General features: G+C 40.9%; 1 protein-coding gene across 1 annotated transcript; it reads right to left on the bottom strand.

The window, feature by feature from the left end:
- Positions 1-3,219: 3,219 nt before the first annotated feature.
- SLC35G1 (solute carrier family 35 member G1) lies at positions 3,220-12,801 on the bottom strand. The gene is made up of 3 exons (XM_072625610.1): positions 12,592-12,801; positions 7,399-7,579; positions 3,220-5,122 (listed from the first exon to the last, which is right to left on the bottom strand). The coding sequence occupies exons 1-3, from the start codon at positions 12,779-12,781 to the stop codon at positions 4,375-4,377; spliced, it is 1,119 nt and encodes a 372-aa protein (XP_072481711.1). The 5' UTR covers positions 12,782-12,801; the 3' UTR covers positions 3,220-4,374.
- Between the last annotated feature and the right edge of the window lie 7,102 nt (positions 12,802-19,903).

Here is a 19,903-nt window from a genome sequence, read left to right as displayed (position 1 = left end):
GAATGAACTGAAGGATACAGGATGTCCTAATAAGTCTGGAACAGAGAAGGCTTAAGAATATGTCTCCAAGGACTTGAAAGGCAGTCATGTGATTGATTAGACTTATTCTGTTTGGTACAAAATGGCAGAACTGAAAGCAATTGGTAGAAGGGATAAAGAGGCAAATTTAGTCTTGGTATCAGGAAAAACATAATCAGAAATAAGATCTAAATAAGCTACTTCATAATGGGTGGTATTGATGCCACAATGAATAGAGTGTAGGGCCTGAAATCAAGTAGACCTGAGTTCAAATCCAGCCTTAGACATTTACTAGTTGTGTGACTCAGGGTAAGTCATGCCACCTCGGTCTGAGTATTCCCTTCCCTAACACCTTCCACCTCCTGGCCCTAGGGGCTTCCTCTTACTGGAGCTTTCCAAATAAAGACTGGATAACCACTTATTGACTCTGACATGGAACATTTTCCTTTTCAGGCATGGCTTGGACTAGATGACTGTTAAGGTCCCTTCCAACTCTGAAATTCTGGAAAGTCTGGAGAATAACCTGGAGTTTGGGACATGTTTGGCCAGGCCGTCCTTCCCTACAGCATAATGGGAGGGAGGTCTTGTGGTCTAATAGGCAGCTGCTCTTCTGTCCAGCCAAGGACAATAAGGAAGTCACCTGGTACTTCCTCCTGTTGCAGCATTTCGGCCCAGGGAAATCAACACAAAAAAACATCCTCATGAGACTATGCAGCAGTGGAAATGGGAGGGAATGAACCATGGCGTTGATTTCTGGGTGATCAAAAGCTAGCCACAAACTTAAAATTGGAGCAACTTAACCTACATTGTAAACGATATTATCTGGGGTGGGGCAGGCCAGCCAGGTGATGCACAACAAACTGTAGGATATGGAGGATTAGAGCTGGGGAGAAAGGACAGTAATGAAGATAGCTATTTGAAAGCCAATAGAATGAACGCAATTATTGAAACAAAGTGAATGAATTTACCAAAGCAGCTCATCTTCAGCAAAAAGAAATCATATCCCAAAGGGTTTTATTTCCTTTCCCAAGCCTTTCGGACCAGATTATTATTATCATTATTTTATCAGATACTGCTTCTTGGAAAAGCAGCTATGTTTTGGGGAAATTATTTGGATAATTACTACCTCTAAATTATTTTTTAAAATAATTTGAGTTTTACTTCAAATTTGGGGAAAAGAGTGAATAAATCTAGTAAGAGGAAACTGAATAAACACTAGTTTTTGGAAAATTTAAAAATAATTTTAAATCTCATTTAATCAGGTTCGTATCACTATTATATACTGAAAAAACTAATTTTTATAGCAAGAACAAGTTTTAGTGATAAAGAATTTTTATGTGCTAGTTCTTTGGATTAATGTTGTCATTTCATTATTTTCTGAGATATTTTATTTCCAGAAATGTGTGCTATATGTCATTTTAAGTTTGATTTCATCCATGCTCAGAAATCCCTGACCAATATTTTACTCAAGTTCCCTGCTGTGCTGTGGGTTCTTGGAGGCTAAGCCCAGACACTACAAACTCTTACAGGTCTGCGCATGGACTTAGCTACAGAATATTGGTTGCAGTTGATGTAATGAATCATTCCAGCCACAGCAAATAGCCAAGATCATCCTCCAACTAACTGGTGGGTTACAATACTTACAACCTGACTGAGGAAATCATAGAAACACTGAAATACGCTTGGGAGGAGAGAGAACAAGAAATGTACCCTAGGATTGATCAATCAGCTATTTTCCATTTGGGGCTTATGGTTAAAAAAAATGAGGTATTCGTTATTTCATGAAAAGAAAGCATGATCATTTTTAATATTTACTTTTATTAGTGCTCAAAAACATCTTAAAATATTTTATTTTTCAAGAAATAGTAACAATCTCTGCAAAATACATATGCCCAAAATAGCCTCACAACACACAGGCCTTTGCATATTTTAAATATTATAAGCCCTCCTTTAAAAAAAAACCCACAAGCTCTAAAGTAAATTCTTCAGAGTTCCAAGAATGGAGGACTGAAGCAAAAGTCTGCAGAGACAGGAACCTTTCATCATGATCTCCTAGTGATTATATTACGCTGATAAAATCAGCTTTCCATGTGTAAGTTCAAAGTGACTTAGCTTTCAGGATCCCAGGGGACCCTGCATAGGATAAGATATTTATCAGTACATTCCCTATGAGGCTTAATTCACCTTTGGGTAGAATATAGAGTAGTTTACTTACCTTGCTTCATCATGGTATTAGGAGAGGCAAATATGATAGGTAAAAAGATCTGGGGGCAAGTCAAATCCTCTCTCTGGATATATAAGGGGATGGGGAACAAGGGTTAGAAGCAGAATAGATCAGTGGGTTCTCAAATTTTTGAGTTTCAGGACCCTTTAAGACGTTTACAAATTAATGAGGACCCCCAAAGAGCTTTGATGAAGGTTCTATTAATTAACATTTATCATATCAGAAATAAAAACATCTTAATTATTTTTATAAAATTAATTTTGACCCACAGATCCCTGAAAGGGTCTCAGCATGCCCAGGAGGTCCTCAGATCATACTCTGAGAATCCCTGGTTTTGATCATTTTTGAAATCCTAGTTCTAACATGATTTCAGAGACATTTCTTGCAAACATTTCAATGGACATATTATGGGACAGGTTAGTTACACAGGCAAAAATTAATCTTTGCTCAATCTTCATTTGCAATTCTTCAGTGAGGAAGGACTGAGAGGGGAAAAAATGTATTCTCATGATTATTTCCAAAAATGAAAATAAAATCTCATAAAGGCATTGGAACCTCAAATCCCTGCTCCTTCAGAATAAATGACCAGAAAATGGAAAAGAAGTTGTATTATTCCAACTCACTGGCTCAAGGGTTATGCCAACAGGAAAGTCTGCTTGGGGTAGTGAGGGAATTAAATCTCATCATATACTCATTAGAGAGGTGCTTAGGACCAACACAGAGATCACACTACTTTCATAAGATTTGGAGCTAGAAGTTCTACAGGTGGAGAAATAGAAAGCTCAGAGGTAAGTGTCCTGGTCAGGGCTCAAAAATTATGAGCAGCAAAAACCAGAATTGAAAACCAGGTCTTCCACCACCAAATCCAATTATCTTACATTAAGTTCCTTAGCAAGTAGACAAGCTATTAAATAGTCTTCTGGATATTACAGTTTCTTCCATTTGAAGGCATGGTAAATTCTGGCTTGACAGAATGCTACATATGAAATGTTTTATTTAAAACCCTGGTGCCATTTAACTCAAATGGACTTAATGCATAAAACATGTAATATAACATTCCAGCAATTATTTATCCATCATTTTTATGTGCAGTGAAATATTTATTTTTTCCATTCAAGGTGTCATGAAGATAATGACAAAAGTTTTAACATTAAAAAAATAAAGAACCACATTCTAATTCCAATGGAAAAAAAAGTCTGCTTCTTTCACAAATTAAGATGACTAATGTTGCCTAGAAAAGTTAGCTTTTAAAAGTACACCAAAGTTCCTGAAGCCATGTTTTTGGTTTAGAGGTTATTATAAAAAGTAATTTTAAAAAGTTACCTAAAATCCTGAGAGATTTCCACTTGGTATTGCTTTAAATATCTAGAACAGATTTATAGAAAACTACCTTTTCTGGGGAAGAAATCACTTTAGGCTGTAAATGTGGCTAAAATATTTTGCCTCTTTATGATTTGAAAAACTGAAATGAGAGGCTATAAATATCAAAATCTAAATGCAGTTTTACATAATAACATAGGAAAATTAAAATTGTAGGCTGTAGCTATACTTACTGTGGCTACTTAAACATTTGGCCAAATTTGACTCAAGGACTTTTTGCTTTTTAAAAAAAATGAACAAGCTTTTGCTTGTTCAAATTCTAGTATTAGCATGGAAAGGCACTTAGATCTAGGCTTTGGTCTAAAAAAACAGATTTACGCTATTAAAAAAAAATCAAGGCTTCTATTTTAGTTTCTGCTTACTATGCTAAAATTTACAAATGTAAATATTCACTTAATTAATATAATGCTAATTTGGCCATCATGTTGCTCAAAATATTCTTAATTCCCTCACCTACACAGGTGCTCACAATAAAGACAATACTTTTTTTTTCTTAAAAGCATTAACATGTACCATTTTTTGTTCTAGTCTTGAAAAAAACTTAAATCAAATTTTTTTTCTTTTGATAAAATTCATAATATCTGGGAGAGTCAACTAGCCAAGTTATTTAAAACTATTAAAAACACATGCCGTTTTCAAAAATTATACTTCTATTCTTAAACTTATAAACTGTAAGACCAATTAATAAAAATATACCTTAAAGTTTTCTGTGTTATTGGGATGAAGTTCTACCCAACAAGTCTATCTTATCACTAATGTCTCACGTGGGCACTGTTGTACCATTTGCGAATGACAGCTCCAGAGCTGCTGGCTACCACACAAAGGGTGCCACTCACTGTCCACCACGTTGGTATTTTATGAAGGAAAATAATCTGAAGTAAGAAAGCAAAGACTACATCCATTGTTCTCATGATGGCCACAGGCCCTGCTTTTTCTACCTGAACTGCTTTAGTGAGAAATATCTGTCCCCCCAACCCAAAAAGTCCTATTAATACCAAAAACAGCCTATCCAAACCACAATGAGGTAGACGCCAGTCGCCCAGTACAGCAAGTACGATGACAGATTCCACTAGTCCAATCACTACATAATACCAAATGTTCAGCAGATAGTGTACAGATTTTCCCACCTTTCGTAGTATAACGAGAGTCAGAGCAGCACACATTGCACCACCTACAGCTGCTAATGCTCCTCTGAGGTGATGGGAATGGTTTTCTTCTATCCCTGCTGTGTTGTAGCCAAACAAAAATGGTGGTCTTGCGATAAGTACCACACCAGCAATTGCAAAGAGAGTGAAGAAAAGATCCCAAAGACTATATTTTTCCTTGAGATATATCCAAGCAAATAGTGAAGTGAAAACTGGTGTAGTAAATGTGATAACAGTGGCATCAGCAATGGGCATTAACTGGAAAGCATAGTAGAGAAGGATCATCGCTGTGGAACCAAAGACTCCCCTGAGCAAAAGGAAAATTCGTTTGCCTTTTGGTCCCCAAAACCCGGTTCTGTAAATTAAAACAAAGAAAGGCATGTTACATTAACTTAGTAATGATGTACAAATTTCAGCTACTCTGTAAAGAAAACTCACTTATGAGTAATATGTACTGTTAGCTGGATGTGTGTCTGGGAAGGATGTGCTATACAAGAGAGGCTAATACTACAGAAAATATGATATATTAAATGGAAAAGAATTGAAGAATTAAAATGTTTTAGTCAGAATCACCTGACCAGATGTTCACTTTAAATCCAACTACATAACTTGAAAAACTTTCTGTAATATAAAGGAGTTAATCAAACAAGCAAGCATTTATTACCTGCCTACTGTGTATCCTAGGAATACAGAAAAATAATCCCTGCCTTCAAGGAACTGACAACGCCCCTCAAGCGCAGGGGTTTTTTCTTTCACCTCTTTTGGTATCCAAAGTACATTTAATAAAGATTTCTTGATTGATTGATGCTGTCATTATTATTATTAAATTAAACAGATGAACGTATTCACAAATAAATAATCATAGGATAAAGTACTGATGATTGGTATCAGAGCTACATACCTTTTTAAGAGACTAGATTTGTCTGTGACTATCTGGCATTAGCATTGGGGGAGGTGCATATCTTAAGAGGCATTCTTAGCAAAATCTCAGTGACACACATGACCAATTAAGAGGATTACATTGTGCCTTTAAAGAAACTGAAAAGAATGTCTAAAATAAAATTGACATAATAAATATAGTTCCACAAACCATCACCCTGCCTTCACAAACACCCAATGTTTACCAGATTCTTAAAAATGTACCAAAAGTACAATTTTGGGAAACCCATATTTTTTAGATTTTCATTCCTATTCACTAAAAAATTAAGACCCACAATTTTTATATGGCATTGAGAGACAAAGTTAATTAGAATCTAGATCTACATATCTCTTTTGTTAATTTCTTAATGTCTGGCATGAAAAACCATTTTAAGTAACTGTCCTAAACTGTCCTAAAAAAATGGATTGTCCTGTGTCTCAGTGAGGCTGGACAACCACTACTCAGACAATAAACTATTATACAGAAAAATCATTTCATAAAGTAGGAAGATGACTGAATTGACTTCTCAGGTTCTGTATACGATACAGGATTCTCTGAATGTGTGTTTGTGAGAGGGAAAATATTTTTAAGTAATTGAAATATATAGTTTACATTTAGGATTTTCTTTCAAGCTTTCCATTTAAGAGTTAAGCATCCCTGTTCTCAAAACAATCCAAAGAATTCTAACTCATTGTCTGCTTCTCCCCCAATAGCATTCTGGTGAGATTTAGAGGGTTACAGTCTGATACTCCTAACATAGGGAAGGCAGAAGGAGAGAGTGGAGGACAAGTGTGAGAGCAGATTGGTAGGGACAGAGAAATCAATACTGACCAGCTTCTCTCTTCCTCATGTTAGCATCAAATGATCCACTAATTTAAAACTTTTCTATATTCTACATACAAAATATTGTTATTATATCACACAGAATAATATTATTCTATTACATAGAAAAATATTCTAATTATACTAGTATACTAGTCTATTCTACTATATTACTACCACTCCTATACTACTATAATATTCTAATCTTATTTTATTATATGGTAATTAGAATAATAATAAAATGAAACATTTGGTGGTAGTACAGATGGGTGTGAGAAGGAATGAAACCATTACTCAGAAACATACCATCTTTACAAAATGTGTGCAGGTATGTTTCTTATGAGTTAGCTAGGTGATGCAGTAGACAGAGTGCTAGGACTGGGGTCAAGAAGACCTGAGTTCAAATCTAGCCTCAGATACTATGCAACTCAGGACAAGTTATTAAACCTCTGGGTGCTTCAGTTTCCTCAACTGTAAAATGAAGATAACATCTGCACCTATCTCACAGGATTATTGTGAGAATCAGATGAGATAATATTTGTAAAGAACTTAGCACAGTGCCTGGCACATAGTGGCTCTTCAAATATGCTTGTTCCCCACCCCTTTGTTTGTAAACCCCCCCCCCCACTTTATGGGGATAAGAAAATAAAAAGTGTGCACTGTACTTCCTTTTGGTTTTTATGGAAATTGGGGTGGGAAATCTCCTACAGGCAGATATGTTCTACTGGCATAAGACAGTGAAAATTGGTAAAGGATAGGAATATTGACAAAAAGATTATCCATCAATATGGGTGGAGTCAATGAATATTCCATAGACAAAAAGACAAATTTTAGATTTGACAATTGTGAAAAATTAAGTCCCTCATTTTATAGTTAAAAGTAATACTTACTTTTTGTATACCATGAAAGGAAGAACAAATAGCATTTGGAACACACATCGAAATGCACTAATTTCTGATGAATGGATATCTTGTACTTTTTTTACTAATAAAGAGGCCACTGAGAAAAAGAAGGCAGACAATAATGTATAAAACAAGCCAAGTCCAGGGCACGCAGCTTTCTTCTTAGCTTCTGAAAAAAGATTAAATGCCAATTAGTTTTTGTTTTCATAAATACGTCTATTAATTTCAAATGGTTATTTCAGTTAGAAATCTGGGGAATATTCAAAAGATGAATGAGTTCACAAACTTTACCTCTTAAGCCATCCACTCAATATCCCAAGCATCAATTTTCCCCATGTCTGATATTTGTACATAGCCATTTTAAAATTATAGAAATACCATTCACTCCTCACATTGTCTGTGTCATTAAAACAGGAAGCTCTTTGCCAAGATGACAGGAAAATCTCTGAAAAATGGGTTGGCAACAAGGCAGGGGAAAATTTCATTAGGCCTTCTGAAAACATATATTTACAGCCTCTCAAATGCAAGAAGTATTCTCCAACTACTATGTGTTATAAAACAAAAATGTATTTCATAAAAGCACTCTATGCAAGGTAGGGAATCACTTTAGCAACACTAGGAGGCAGCATTAGCTAATAAATAGAGATCCTTTCTTCAGTTATCTTGAAATGTTAAATTTAGCTTTTCATGTATACAGGTCTTCTCTCTGGTAGACAATGAAGGATAATCCTGTACTTCTTTGTAATTCCCACAGAGCCAATTTTAAAGCCTTTCATATAAGTATACAACTATTTCATTTTTATTTAAATGAGATTTGACTTTTATTACCTGAGGTTTATATGAGGTATACTGGATTTGAAGTCAGAAAACCTGGGTTCAGATCCTTTATGTGCTACTTTCTACCTGTGGGACCTCTATTGTTTCCCTCATCTATACAGTGATGAGGCTGCACCAGACTCAGATTCCTGCCTGCTCTCAATCTATGAATTTAGAATTCTTGGCTCCTTTGCTGGTCATATGAGCTTTAAACTCAACCATAAATGTCTATATCCCTTTATATTCATTCCTATAAAAGGGGTGGGGGATGGTAGTAGTAGCAAAGAGCCTTCTCTCCCTGATGGTAGTAAAATTTGTGGCACAAATAAATTAGACCTGGGATAAAGAACATAAAGTACCACAAACTTTTAAAACTAATAACAATAAAACCATTTAGATTTTCAAATGCAGCTGCCTTGAAGCACTTCACAGTTATGTAAGAAACAACCAGTTATGTAAGAAACAATTTCCTACAACACAAGGTTCTCTGAGTAAGAGGTGGAAAGTCAACCACATGATAAACTTTGCAAACTAGAATTATAATTTTCAAACAGGAATGTACAGGGTTAGCCACTAAATACTACTGCTTAAAGATGTTGCTTGTACTCTGTTTAAAAAAAACTAAACAGCAAACTGCTCTGTTTCTATAAATGTATATGTCACTTCACAATTCTAAATACCAAAGAATTTGCAAGTACAGTTTAACTTTTGAGGACCACTACTTTTTTTTTATGAGTGAGGTAATTCACAGCCTGGACTATAAGCATAATTATGTAAACAGAGTTTCCAAGGACATTTCTAAAAATTTATCATTTATATTTAAGAATAGGTCTCACTATAGACACCTGTGTGCATAAATTTGGCTGCAGACTAATTTGTAGGTAGCAGTCATTAAAGTATGCAGCCAAAACTCCCTAATTTATATTCTGTATGAAAACAAAAACTAGACATAGTTCATCCAGAAGAATTAAATTTAAAGACTGTCGGAAATTAACTGGTGTCAAATACATACCTCAGTTGTGGTTGGGACTTAGAAATTACATTTTTGAAATTTCATACTTCAGGCCCAAAAAAATTGGATTCTTTTTTAAAGAAAAACATTCATGGAGCCTGAACTCCTAAGTTAGAACAGGAAAAGGAAAAAAAGGAAAAAAACAACAACCCTAGGATAGAAATACTTTCCTTTTTCTGTAAGTCCACAGTTATAATCATTAATGCCTAATTTTATTACATTTTCTTCAAGAAATATTTTAACTTCATAAGAAATTCTTTTAACTTAAATTGTATATTTTGGCTCTAATCACACACCACACAAATATAATGCAATTCTATTCATAACTGGGACAAGTGGAACAGCATCAAGAAGTTAAGTGGGGAGTGGGTGGGTGGGATTGGTTATATAGAGATAATAAGTCAGGATTAGTCATATTCAAACTGACAGATACTAGTAAGCCGCTCACCAAATTATCACTGGCCTCTGAAACAGCTTCAAATATATCTGGGAAGATAAGCTATAAGCACATTAAACAACTAGAGAACATTTGGAGTCAAGTAACTTGGAAGGCAATACAAGAGCTGTCACAAGGCATGCAAGTGCTAAACAAGTGATACAGTGTTATCAGATTTCAATGGGAAGAGACTCCTGGGAACTAGAATGATCAGAGAAAACTTCATGGAGGTGGCAGCACTAGAGTTGGGCCTTTTGAAAAGTGCTAGGTTTTGGAAAGGCTGAATGAATGGGACAAAGACTGACGGAGTGATCTTCTTTCCTATTAGATTATAAACTCAAAGAATGGAGCTCTGAGTACTTCTATATCTCCTTTAGCACTTAAAAGAGTATTTTCCATAAGATGGGCATTTAATTAATAATAACTAATTATTATATAATATAATGTAATTATTTAATCAATAATAATAATAAACTGAAATTGGCAAAATGTCTATAAAGGTGGTCTGGAAAAAGTTGTGGAAGGCCCTGAGTGCATCAAGTAGAAGGGGAATGAACAGCCTGGACTGATTAGACCTTGCCAAACTACATTCACATTTCAATTACTGGCAATAACAGACAGGAGCAATGGAGGAGATCACCTAAAGTAGCATTTGGCCTTGTAATGCATTTCTGTGTTTTATTTGAAATAGGAGAGAACATTCTTCTAAAACAATGCTTGAAAATGGAAGCCATGTAGTGAAGTTAAGTCAAAGCACTCTATTATAAATTTCAGCTATTATAATGTTCAAGTTGACAAAGAACTTAGATTAGATTAGATTGTCTGCTTTTTAAGAAAAAACTTTTTTAAAAGATTTGTGGAAATAACACAAATTGACCACATGTGGGAAGGAAAGGGAGAGAAAAAACAACCTGTAAGGGCATTTAATCTTACTTTTTAAAGGCTTGTTCTCCAAAATGACTTTTTGTTTCAACCAAAGAGCCTCAACTGCTTCAACCTGAGTAGTTTCAATAAACCTACTAAATTTTGTTTATTAGAAATGGCTGCTGAAACCCTAGGCAAAGGGTGTCCCCAAAGTCTTAGTGAAGTTTAAACTATCAATGTTTAAGACTGCACTAAGACTTTTGGAACATCTATGTTTAAAGTTTTCATCCTCTCTCCTGTTTTTTACTTCATCATAGCTATCCCCAGTATCCTTTCCCTACCTCCTTCCAGAATGTCATCCCCTATCACAAACTGCATGTCTTTTAAGGAGAAAAAAAAAAAAATCAGTCCACTAGATGGATAATATTGAAAAAGTTTTGTAATGCCTGTGGACCTCCAAGGGGAGGGGAAGAAAGCTGGGGGTACACCCCGTATTTTCAGCTGATTTTTGAGCTTCGATCAGCTGGTAATAGAGTAATCATTTCTGAAATGAAGACTGATCACTCATATTTCCCCAAAAGATAATTAAATCTCACCACTTTATTTCACAGAATAAGCAATTTATATGCTTTATGCCACGGGTAGAGAGAATTACAGAGTTATTAGGGAATTGCCAGCAATAAATATCATAAAAATTTTTATGAGTTTGGAAAATAGCCCACTCAGCATGAATTGTCAGGTAGATAAGAGTTAAAGGAGAGCCACACCCTCCGCCACCCATCCCTCCTGGGTCACAGCAGGGAGGGCGTCATGCCCCCCAACAAGGGCTGGAAGAACCCGGCTATAGGGGACCCTAGGACCAAGCCGCCAACAGGTACTTACTGCAGTCTGCCCACTCTGTAGCGGAGAGCGCCGGAGCCTGAGCAGGAGAGGGAGTTGTCCAAGGTCACCGCGGCCGGCGGGACCCCAGCCGGGTCTGCCCCCCAGCACACCGGCCGTGCCCCAGCCGGGTCTGCCCCCAGCACACCGGGTCTGCCCCCCAGCACACCGGCCGTGCCCCAGCCGGGTCTGCCCCCAGCACACCGGCCGTGCCCCAGCCGGGTCTGCCCCCCAGCACACCGGCCGTGCCCCAGCCGGGTCTGCCCCCAGCACACCGGGTCTGCCCCCCAGCACACCGGCCGTGCCCCAGCCGGGTCTGCCCCCCAGCACACCGGCCGTGCCCCAGCCGGGTCTGCCCCCAGCACACCGGGTCTGCCCCCCAGCACACCGGCCGTGCCCCAGCCGGGTCTGCCCCCAGCACACCGGGTCTGCCCCCCAGCACACCGGCCGTGCCCCAGCCGGGTCTGCCCCCAGCACACCGGGTCTGCCCCCCAGCACACCGGCCGTGCCCCAGCCGGGTCTGCCCCCCAGCACACCGGCCGTGCCCCAGCCGGGTCTGCCCCCCAGCACACCGGCCGTGCCCCAGCCGGGTCTGCCCCCCAGCACACCGGCCGTGCCCCAGCCGGGTCTGCCCCCCAGCACACCGGCCGTGCCCCAGCCGGGTCTGCCCCCCAGCACACCGGCCGTGCCCGGACGCGCTCCGGTCTAGTTCTGCACGTTCTGTACAGGGTCTGTTAACGCGTCTGCACTTCCCCTGCCTTCTCGCCAAGCCCCACACGTTCCACACGCTTTTCCCTACCTTCTCTACCTGTAGCCTGACCTGCCGGGAGGCACCTAAGCTGGCGCTCCATCCACGCCGGCCAAGCTAGCGAACGCACTCTGGGCATGGGCGAAGGAGGCGAGCTAACCGAGAGCCGCACGACCCGTTTGTGCCCAGACCGCCGTGCCCTCGGGGCCGGGGGCCGCCCGCGGGGCAGAGCGGGCGCACTTGGCCAAGTTCAAGTTGAGGCGAGGGCTCCGTCCCGGGGGCGGCTCCGTGCGAGGTCCCCAGGCGGGCACAGCACCCCTCCCGCGGGGGGTCCGGATGCTCCGTCGGGTCTCGCCGGCCGCCCCAGCCCCCTCCAGGGCCGCGGGCGCCCACAGCCGGACCTCGGGGACAGCCCACCGCACTCACCGGAGTTGTCCTTAGGGACCGCGCAGGGGCAGCAACCGCCAGCGGCGGGCTGCGGAGGGGCCGGGGCCGCCGCCGCCTCCTCCTCCTCCTCCTCCTCCTCCTCCGGGGACTCCTCCTCCGGAGCCTGCAGCGCCGGCTCCACGAGCTCCGGCTCCTGCGGCTCGGCCGTCACAGCGCCCCCGCCGCCCATCCCGTAGCCCCCGCCGGCCGGCACTGGCGGCCGCCGGCCCCGCAGCCCCGGCTCTTCCGGCAGCCTCCGGAGCGGCGCATGCGCGCGGCTGCCGCTCCGCGCACCCCCGCCCCGCGAGGCTCCCCTCGCGGGAGGGGGGGGTCCCCCGCACGCTCCCGGGCCGCCCTGTCCCGCTAGCCCGCGGTCCCCTGGGGCCCTGGGAGCCGCCCGGGAGTTACAGACCAAGCTTGTGGATGTCTGCGCCGTGCGTGCGGTGGGCAGAGCACCCTCTGCCAGCTCGGGCCGTGGACGTCCGCGTCCCGCCACCCAGACTGAAGGCGCCGCGGCGCCCGAGCCCCCGCCTCTGGGTTCCCCTCGGAGGGTCCGCCAGGGGCCACCCGAGCTGATGACGAAGATACTGGACTGCCCTAGCGGCAGACTGCCCCCCACGCGTGTCGCCCCAAACACCCCCTCTCCGGACGCGGGCGCTTTCTTCCGAGGTTCTCCGTGCCCGCGATACTCTCCTCTCCGTTCCTCTCTGGCGCCTTCCAGTGCCAGCCCAAACCCTGCCTTCTCCAGGAAGCCCTCCAGGTGCCCTTCCTCTACTGGCCATTCCCTTATTAGCCAGTCCACACTACTGGGTGGTCTTCCTCCCTCCTCGGACGTCAGGCTCCTTGAGCGAAATGGCCCTTGCCTTTCTTTGCACGCCCTCCGCAGGTGGGCACTCCAGTACCTTACACGGTAACTCCTTTACAGGCGCGCCTGACTCTGCATGACCCTTTTGGGGGTTTTCTTGGCAAAGACTCTCCAGTGGTTGGCTACTGCCTTTTCCAGATGAGGAAACTGAGGCAACCAGGTTTAAGTGACTTGCCCGGGGCCACAGCTACTAAGTATCTGAGGCAGGATTTGAACTCATGAACTTCCTAACTCTAAACCCGGTGATCCACCGTGCCACTTAGCTGCCCTCTCTATTGGGTCATCCAGCTATTCTTAAAACATAGTAGGTGCTTAATAATTGCTTTTTCCCTGGAAATATAGGACACCCATAGGTTTCTAATGAAAAAGTGAAATGGCATATGTACCCTTGGCCAACGCTACCTACACCTCTAATTCCCCTTGCCCTCATGTTTTATCTGTCTTCTCCAAATTTTGTTGGAGATTCTCCAAATCTCCTTGCTTTTCCTGAGGTCCTGCTGGGTAAGTGGGTCAACTAGACCTCTGACCTTGCTCCTGCATTGGGTTGTGGTTCTCCATTGCCTGGAACTTTCAGGCTTAGCTGAAATCCTGCCTTTAGAGTACTGTTACACACTTTTCAGGAAGAACCAGGGCTCTAGGACCAGCCCTCAGATATGCTGTCTCCCAAGCAAGATCCCCCCAGGTGCCAGCCTCTTAACTCCCCTCCTCTCAGTTCCACTGGACTCAACTATGCCAATGGACTCTAGTGCATGGAATGTGATCATGTGCTTCTCAGCTGCAAGATGCTGTTGTCTATGGAAGATGGTGGTGGGAAGGGGAAAGAAAATTCCTCTTCCCCCAGGGGCTATACTCTCTAAGAGTCTCAAGGAAAAAGAAAAGTAAATTTTTTTCCTTAAAGCTCCCCACCCCCACATAGCAAAACTCTCAGAGACTCTCAGTCTCTCCCATTTATTCAGATCAGTGAGCAAAGGGAGAAAGTACATGCCCAGGGGCAAATCTATTGTTTGGGTAAATCCACAGTTACATTTCTTGAATCTGACTTATGCAAATGTCTATTCAAAAGTATCAAACCCTCCCCTTTCAGCAAGTGAATCAGACTGTTACTGATCAAGGTTCCCCAGATTGACCTGCCATATGCTTTTTATCTGTGTTTCCTTTGCATCTCCAACATTTAGCTGTACCTTGTATATAATAGGCACATAGTAAATATTTGTTGAATTGTGTTGAATTAAGGTCAAATACTTTTAGATATATTCAGATCTATTTTCATTATATCCAAAAGAGAGAAGAGTCCAAAAAAATGGAAAAGATCAAGGGTGGAGCCAAGATGGTGGAGTAGAAAGACCTACTTACTCTAGTTCTTCCCCCATAGCCCATAAAATACCTGTAAACAATGGCTCTAAACAAATTCTAGAGCAGCAGAATCCACAAAACGACAGAGTGAAAGAGATTTCCAGCCCAAGGTAGCCTGGAAGGCCAACAGGAAAGGTCTATCACACAGGGCACAGAGTGGAGCACAGACCACAAAGCCCAGCCCAATCTTGGCCCCTCAGCACCAGTAGGAACAGAACCGGAGCAGATCTCAGGGGCAGAATCCCTGGCACCAGCAGTGGTTCTCAGATCCCTCAACCCACAAATGCTAAACACAGCTTCAAAGGTCAGTGAGAAAGCTTTTTCACCTGGGTGAGAAGGGAGCAGGGGCCTCCCCTAGTTCTAACTCCAGGTGGCAGTGGTTGCGGCAGTAGCACCAGTAGCCACAGAGTCCTCGGCCTAAAGCCCCTGTGGGAATTGAGCCACTGATCTGTGTCTCAGCCCTGAGTGGGCAGCCCAGGGGTGAAGAAGAGTGCTGTCTGGTGTGGTAGAGCTGGTGGAGGTTCTGGAAAGGGAATTCTACTTGCAGATCCTGGGTAGAAAAGCTTTGGTAGCTCCCAGACTAGAGCGCAGGCCAGGAGAGGAGTAAAACCCTCTCCCTTGATTATGCCATCTTGAAGGAACTGAGAACTCACAGGTCCCCAGAGTATACCCCTCTCTTGACAAAGGACTCAAAAGTCAAGTAACTGGCTGGGAAAATGCCCCAGAAAGGGGAAAAAAATAAGGCTATAGAAGGTTACTTTCTTGGTGAACAGGTATTTTCTTCCATCCTTTCAGATGAGGAAGAATAATGCTTATCATCAAGGCTTCTGCATCCAAAACCTCCAAAATAAATATACAACGGTCTCAGGCCATGGAAGAGCTCAAAAAGGATGTTGAAAATCAAGTAAGAGAGGTGGAAGAAAAATTGGGAAGAAAAATGAGAGTAATACAAGAAAATCATGAAAAGTGAGTCAACAGTTTGCTAAAGGAGACCTAAAAAAAAGCTGAAGAAAATAACACCTTTAAAGATAGGCTAACTTAACTGGCAAAAGAGATTCAAAAAGCCAATGAGGAGAAGAATGCTTTAAAAAGCAGAATTAGCCAAATGGAGGAGAAGTTTTGAAAGATCATTGAACAAAATAATTCTTTAAAAATTAGAAGGGAGCAGATGGAAGCTAATGACTTTATGAGAAACCAAGAAATTACAAAAGAAAACCCAAAGAATGAAAAAATAGACGATAATGTGAAGATAATGTTTTCATTGGAAAAAGAACTGACTTGGAAAATAGATCCAGGAGAGACAATTTAAAAATTATGGGACTACCTGAAAGCCATGTTCAAAAAAAGAGCCTAGACATCATCTTTTATGAAATTATCAAGGAAAACTGCCCTGAGATTCTAGAACCAGAGGGCAAAATAAATAATGAAAGAATCCACCAATCACTTCCTGAAAGAGATCCAAAAAGAGAAATTCCTAGGAATACTGTAACCAAATTCCAGAGTTCCCAGGTCAAGGAGAAAATATTACAAGCAGCTAAAAAGAAACAATTCTAGTATTGTGGAAATACAATCAGGATAACACAGGATCTGGCAGTTTCTACATTAAGGGATCGAAGGGCTTGGAATATGATATTTCAGAAGTCAAAGGAACTGAGATTAAAACCAAGAATCACCTACCCAACAAAACTGAGTATAACACTTCAGGGGAAAAATGGTCATTCAATGAAATAAAGGACTTTCAAGCATTCTTTTAAAAATTTTTTTTTGACATTTTATTGTTTTTAAATTTATTTTCAGTGTTCTACAATCACTACCATATAACTTAGCTTTTTTTCCCTTCCCTCCCCCCTCCTTTCCCAAGATGGTATACAATTTTATATAGGTTCTATACAGACATTCCTATTAAATACTTTTTCACCATAGTCATGGTGTGTATAAGAATTAAAATGAAATCATATAACAAACCAAAACATAGCACAAAAGAAAATGATTTGCTACATTCTGTGATTGAATTCCATAGTTTCTTCTCTGGATGTGGAAGGCATTTTGCCTTAAAAGAACATTGGGAATTTTTTAAGTCTCTGCATTGCAATGAAGTTCCAAGTCTACCAGAAAAAACTCTCATACACTGTGGTCATTGCTGTGTACAGAGTTTTCCTGGTTCTGCTCCTTTCACTCAGCATCAGATCATATAAGTCTTTCCACGCCTCTTTGAAGTCTTCCTGTTCATCATTTCTTATAGTGCAATAGTATTCTATTACATTCATATATCATAATTTATTCAGCCATTCCCCAATTGATGGGCATCCCCTTGATTTCCAGTTTTTGGCCACCACAACGAGTGCTGCTATAAATATTTTTGTACATGTGGGACCCTTTCCCATTTTTATGATCTCTTGGGGATATAGTCCTAGAAGTGATATTGCTGTGTAAAGGGTATGCACATTTTTGTGGCCCTTTGGGCATAGTTCCAAATTGCTCTCCAGAATGGCTGGATCAGCTCAGAGCTCCACCAACAATGAATTAGTGTTCCAACTCTCCCACATCTTCTCTAACATTTATCATCTTGCTGTTTCCTCAACTCTCCCACATCTTCTCTAACATTTATCATCTTACTGTTTCCTCATGTTAGCCAATCTGATAGGTGTGATGTGGTACATTAGAGTTGTTTTGATTTGCATCTCTCTAATCAAAAGTGATTTAGAGTATTCTTTCATATGACTATAGATATCTTTAATTTCTTCCTCTGAAAACTGCCTGTTCATATCCTTTGACCATTTATCAATTGGTGAATGACTTGTATTCTTGTACATTTGATTCAGTTCTCTATATATTTTAGAAATGAGACCTTTATCACACTTTCAAGCATTCTTAATGAAAAGACCAGAGCTGAAAAGAAAATTTGACTTTGAAACACAAGAATCAGGAGAAGCATGACAAGGTAAACAGGAAAGAGAAATCATAAGGGACTTACTAAAGTTGAACTGTTTACATTCCCACTGAAAAGATAATATTTGTAACTCTTGAAACTTTTCTCAGTATATGGGTAGTTGGAGAGATTATACACACACACACACACACACACAAACAGAAAGCACAGGGATGATATCTAAAAATATAAAATTAAGGGATGAGAGAGGAATATATTGGGAGGAGAAAGGGAGAAATGGAATGAGGAAAATTATCTCTCATAAAGGAGACAAGAAAAACCTTTTTCAGTGGAGTGGAAAAGGGGGGAGGTGAGAGGGAAAAAATGAAGCTTACTCTCATCACATTTGGCTTAAGGAAGGAATAAAATACTCAATTTGGTATGAAAATCTACCTTACACTACAGGAAAGTAGGGAAGAAGGGGTTCAGTAGGGTAAGGGGATGATGGAAGGGAGGGCAAATGGGAGGAAGGAGCAATTAGAAGTAAACACTTTTGGGGAGGGACAAGGTCAAAAGAGAGAACAGAAGAAATAGGGGGCAGGATAGGTTGGAGGGAAATATAGTTAGTCTAACACAGCATGACTATTATGGAAGTCTTTTGCAAAACTACTCATATATAGCCTATATTGAATTGGTTGCCTTCTCAGTGGAGATGGTAGGGGAGGGAGGAAGGAAGAGAAGTTGGAACTCAAAGTTTTAGGAACAAATGTTGAGAATTGTTTTTGCATGCAACTGGGAAATAAGAGATACAGAGAATATACTAGTACTTGTGGGACCTTTGGCAGGTCACATTATCTCCATGTTTTTATCTCCTCATCTGGAGAATGAAGGGGTTGAAATTAAGATTACTTTAAGATTACCCAGTTCTAAATCATTTATCCTATGATCCTTGGTGACTTAAAAGACAACATCAAAGACATGTAGGATAAGAAAAGAAGGTGATCCTTTCATGTAGGTAGAGTGAGGGATACAGATTCAGTGATGTGACTGCAGTAGTATCTGAGAAGTAGTAAAATAACCAGAGAAAAGTCTCCAGCACACTCACTAGCTTCTTGATGGACTGCTATGAACAAGAACACATAGCTTGAGAAGGTGTCACTATAATCTGATGCCACTTCTCTCCCAAACTTTTCTTTGGAGCCTCCAAAATACTGAGCTAGCTTTGACAATGCATGCATAAACCTCATTGTCAATGTATACATCCCTGGGAAGTACACTACCAAAGTAAGTGAACTTATTTACAGATTTCAAAACTTCTCCATTTCTTGTAACCGATGGTTCCACGTATGGATGGTGTGGTGGTGGCTGATGGAGCACCTGTGTTTTCTTGGTGTTAATTATTAGGCCAAAATTAGCATAGGCAGCAGAGAATTGATCCATACTTTGTTGCATCTCAGCATCAGAGGGTGCGTTGAGTGCACAACCAGCCAATCAACCAATCAACTATAATCTGAACCTGAAGAAGCATTGTTGTTCAGTCATTTGAGTCATGTCCAACTCTTCATGACCCCATTTCTTGTCAAAGATACTAGAGTGGTTGGCCATTTCCTTCTCCAGTTCGTTTTATAGCTGAGGAATCTGAGGCAAACAGGTTTAAGTGACTTGCCCAGGGTCACACAGCAAATAAGTGTTTAAAACCAAATTTGAATTCAGGAAGTTGAGTGTTGCTGACTCCAAGCCTAGAGCTCTATCTACTGTGCTATCTAGTTGCCCTGAAGAAGAAGTAACCACATCAAAGAGATAACAGATATTGCAAACTTTGGAAGTTGTAAAATCTATTTGTTACATGGGTTTCATACAACCCTGAACCCTGCAAATATTCCAAATTCAGTGTAAGATTATTTTATTAGTCAGCTGTGTCACTTATAACAGGAACCCCCATCCACTGTATTTTTTACTGCCAAACCATACATATGATATATAAATTAAATAGCAAAATAATTGATATGTAAAATAAATGCTAATAACAAGAAAAGAATTAAACAGCAGAGTCAGTCTATGCCTCATACCTATGTAATCTCCTACACTTCCTCAGAGATGGTTAGATTTAGATACCATATAGAAATTTGCTAGAGAAGGCTAATGAGGAAATGGGGAAACTGTCCCTCTACATGTGGACAAATAAGATAAGAAAACTATGAATCAGTCCCCAGTCTTCCTCTCAG

This window comes from Notamacropus eugenii, chromosome 1, assembly GCF_028372415.1.
Source record: "Notamacropus eugenii isolate mMacEug1 chromosome 1, mMacEug1.pri_v2, whole genome shotgun sequence".
In the NCBI taxonomy this organism is placed as follows: Eukaryota; Metazoa; Chordata; class Mammalia; order Diprotodontia; family Macropodidae; genus Notamacropus; species Notamacropus eugenii.
Note: the sequence above shows the minus strand (reverse complement) of the source record. Positions and strands in the feature narration are given on the sequence as shown.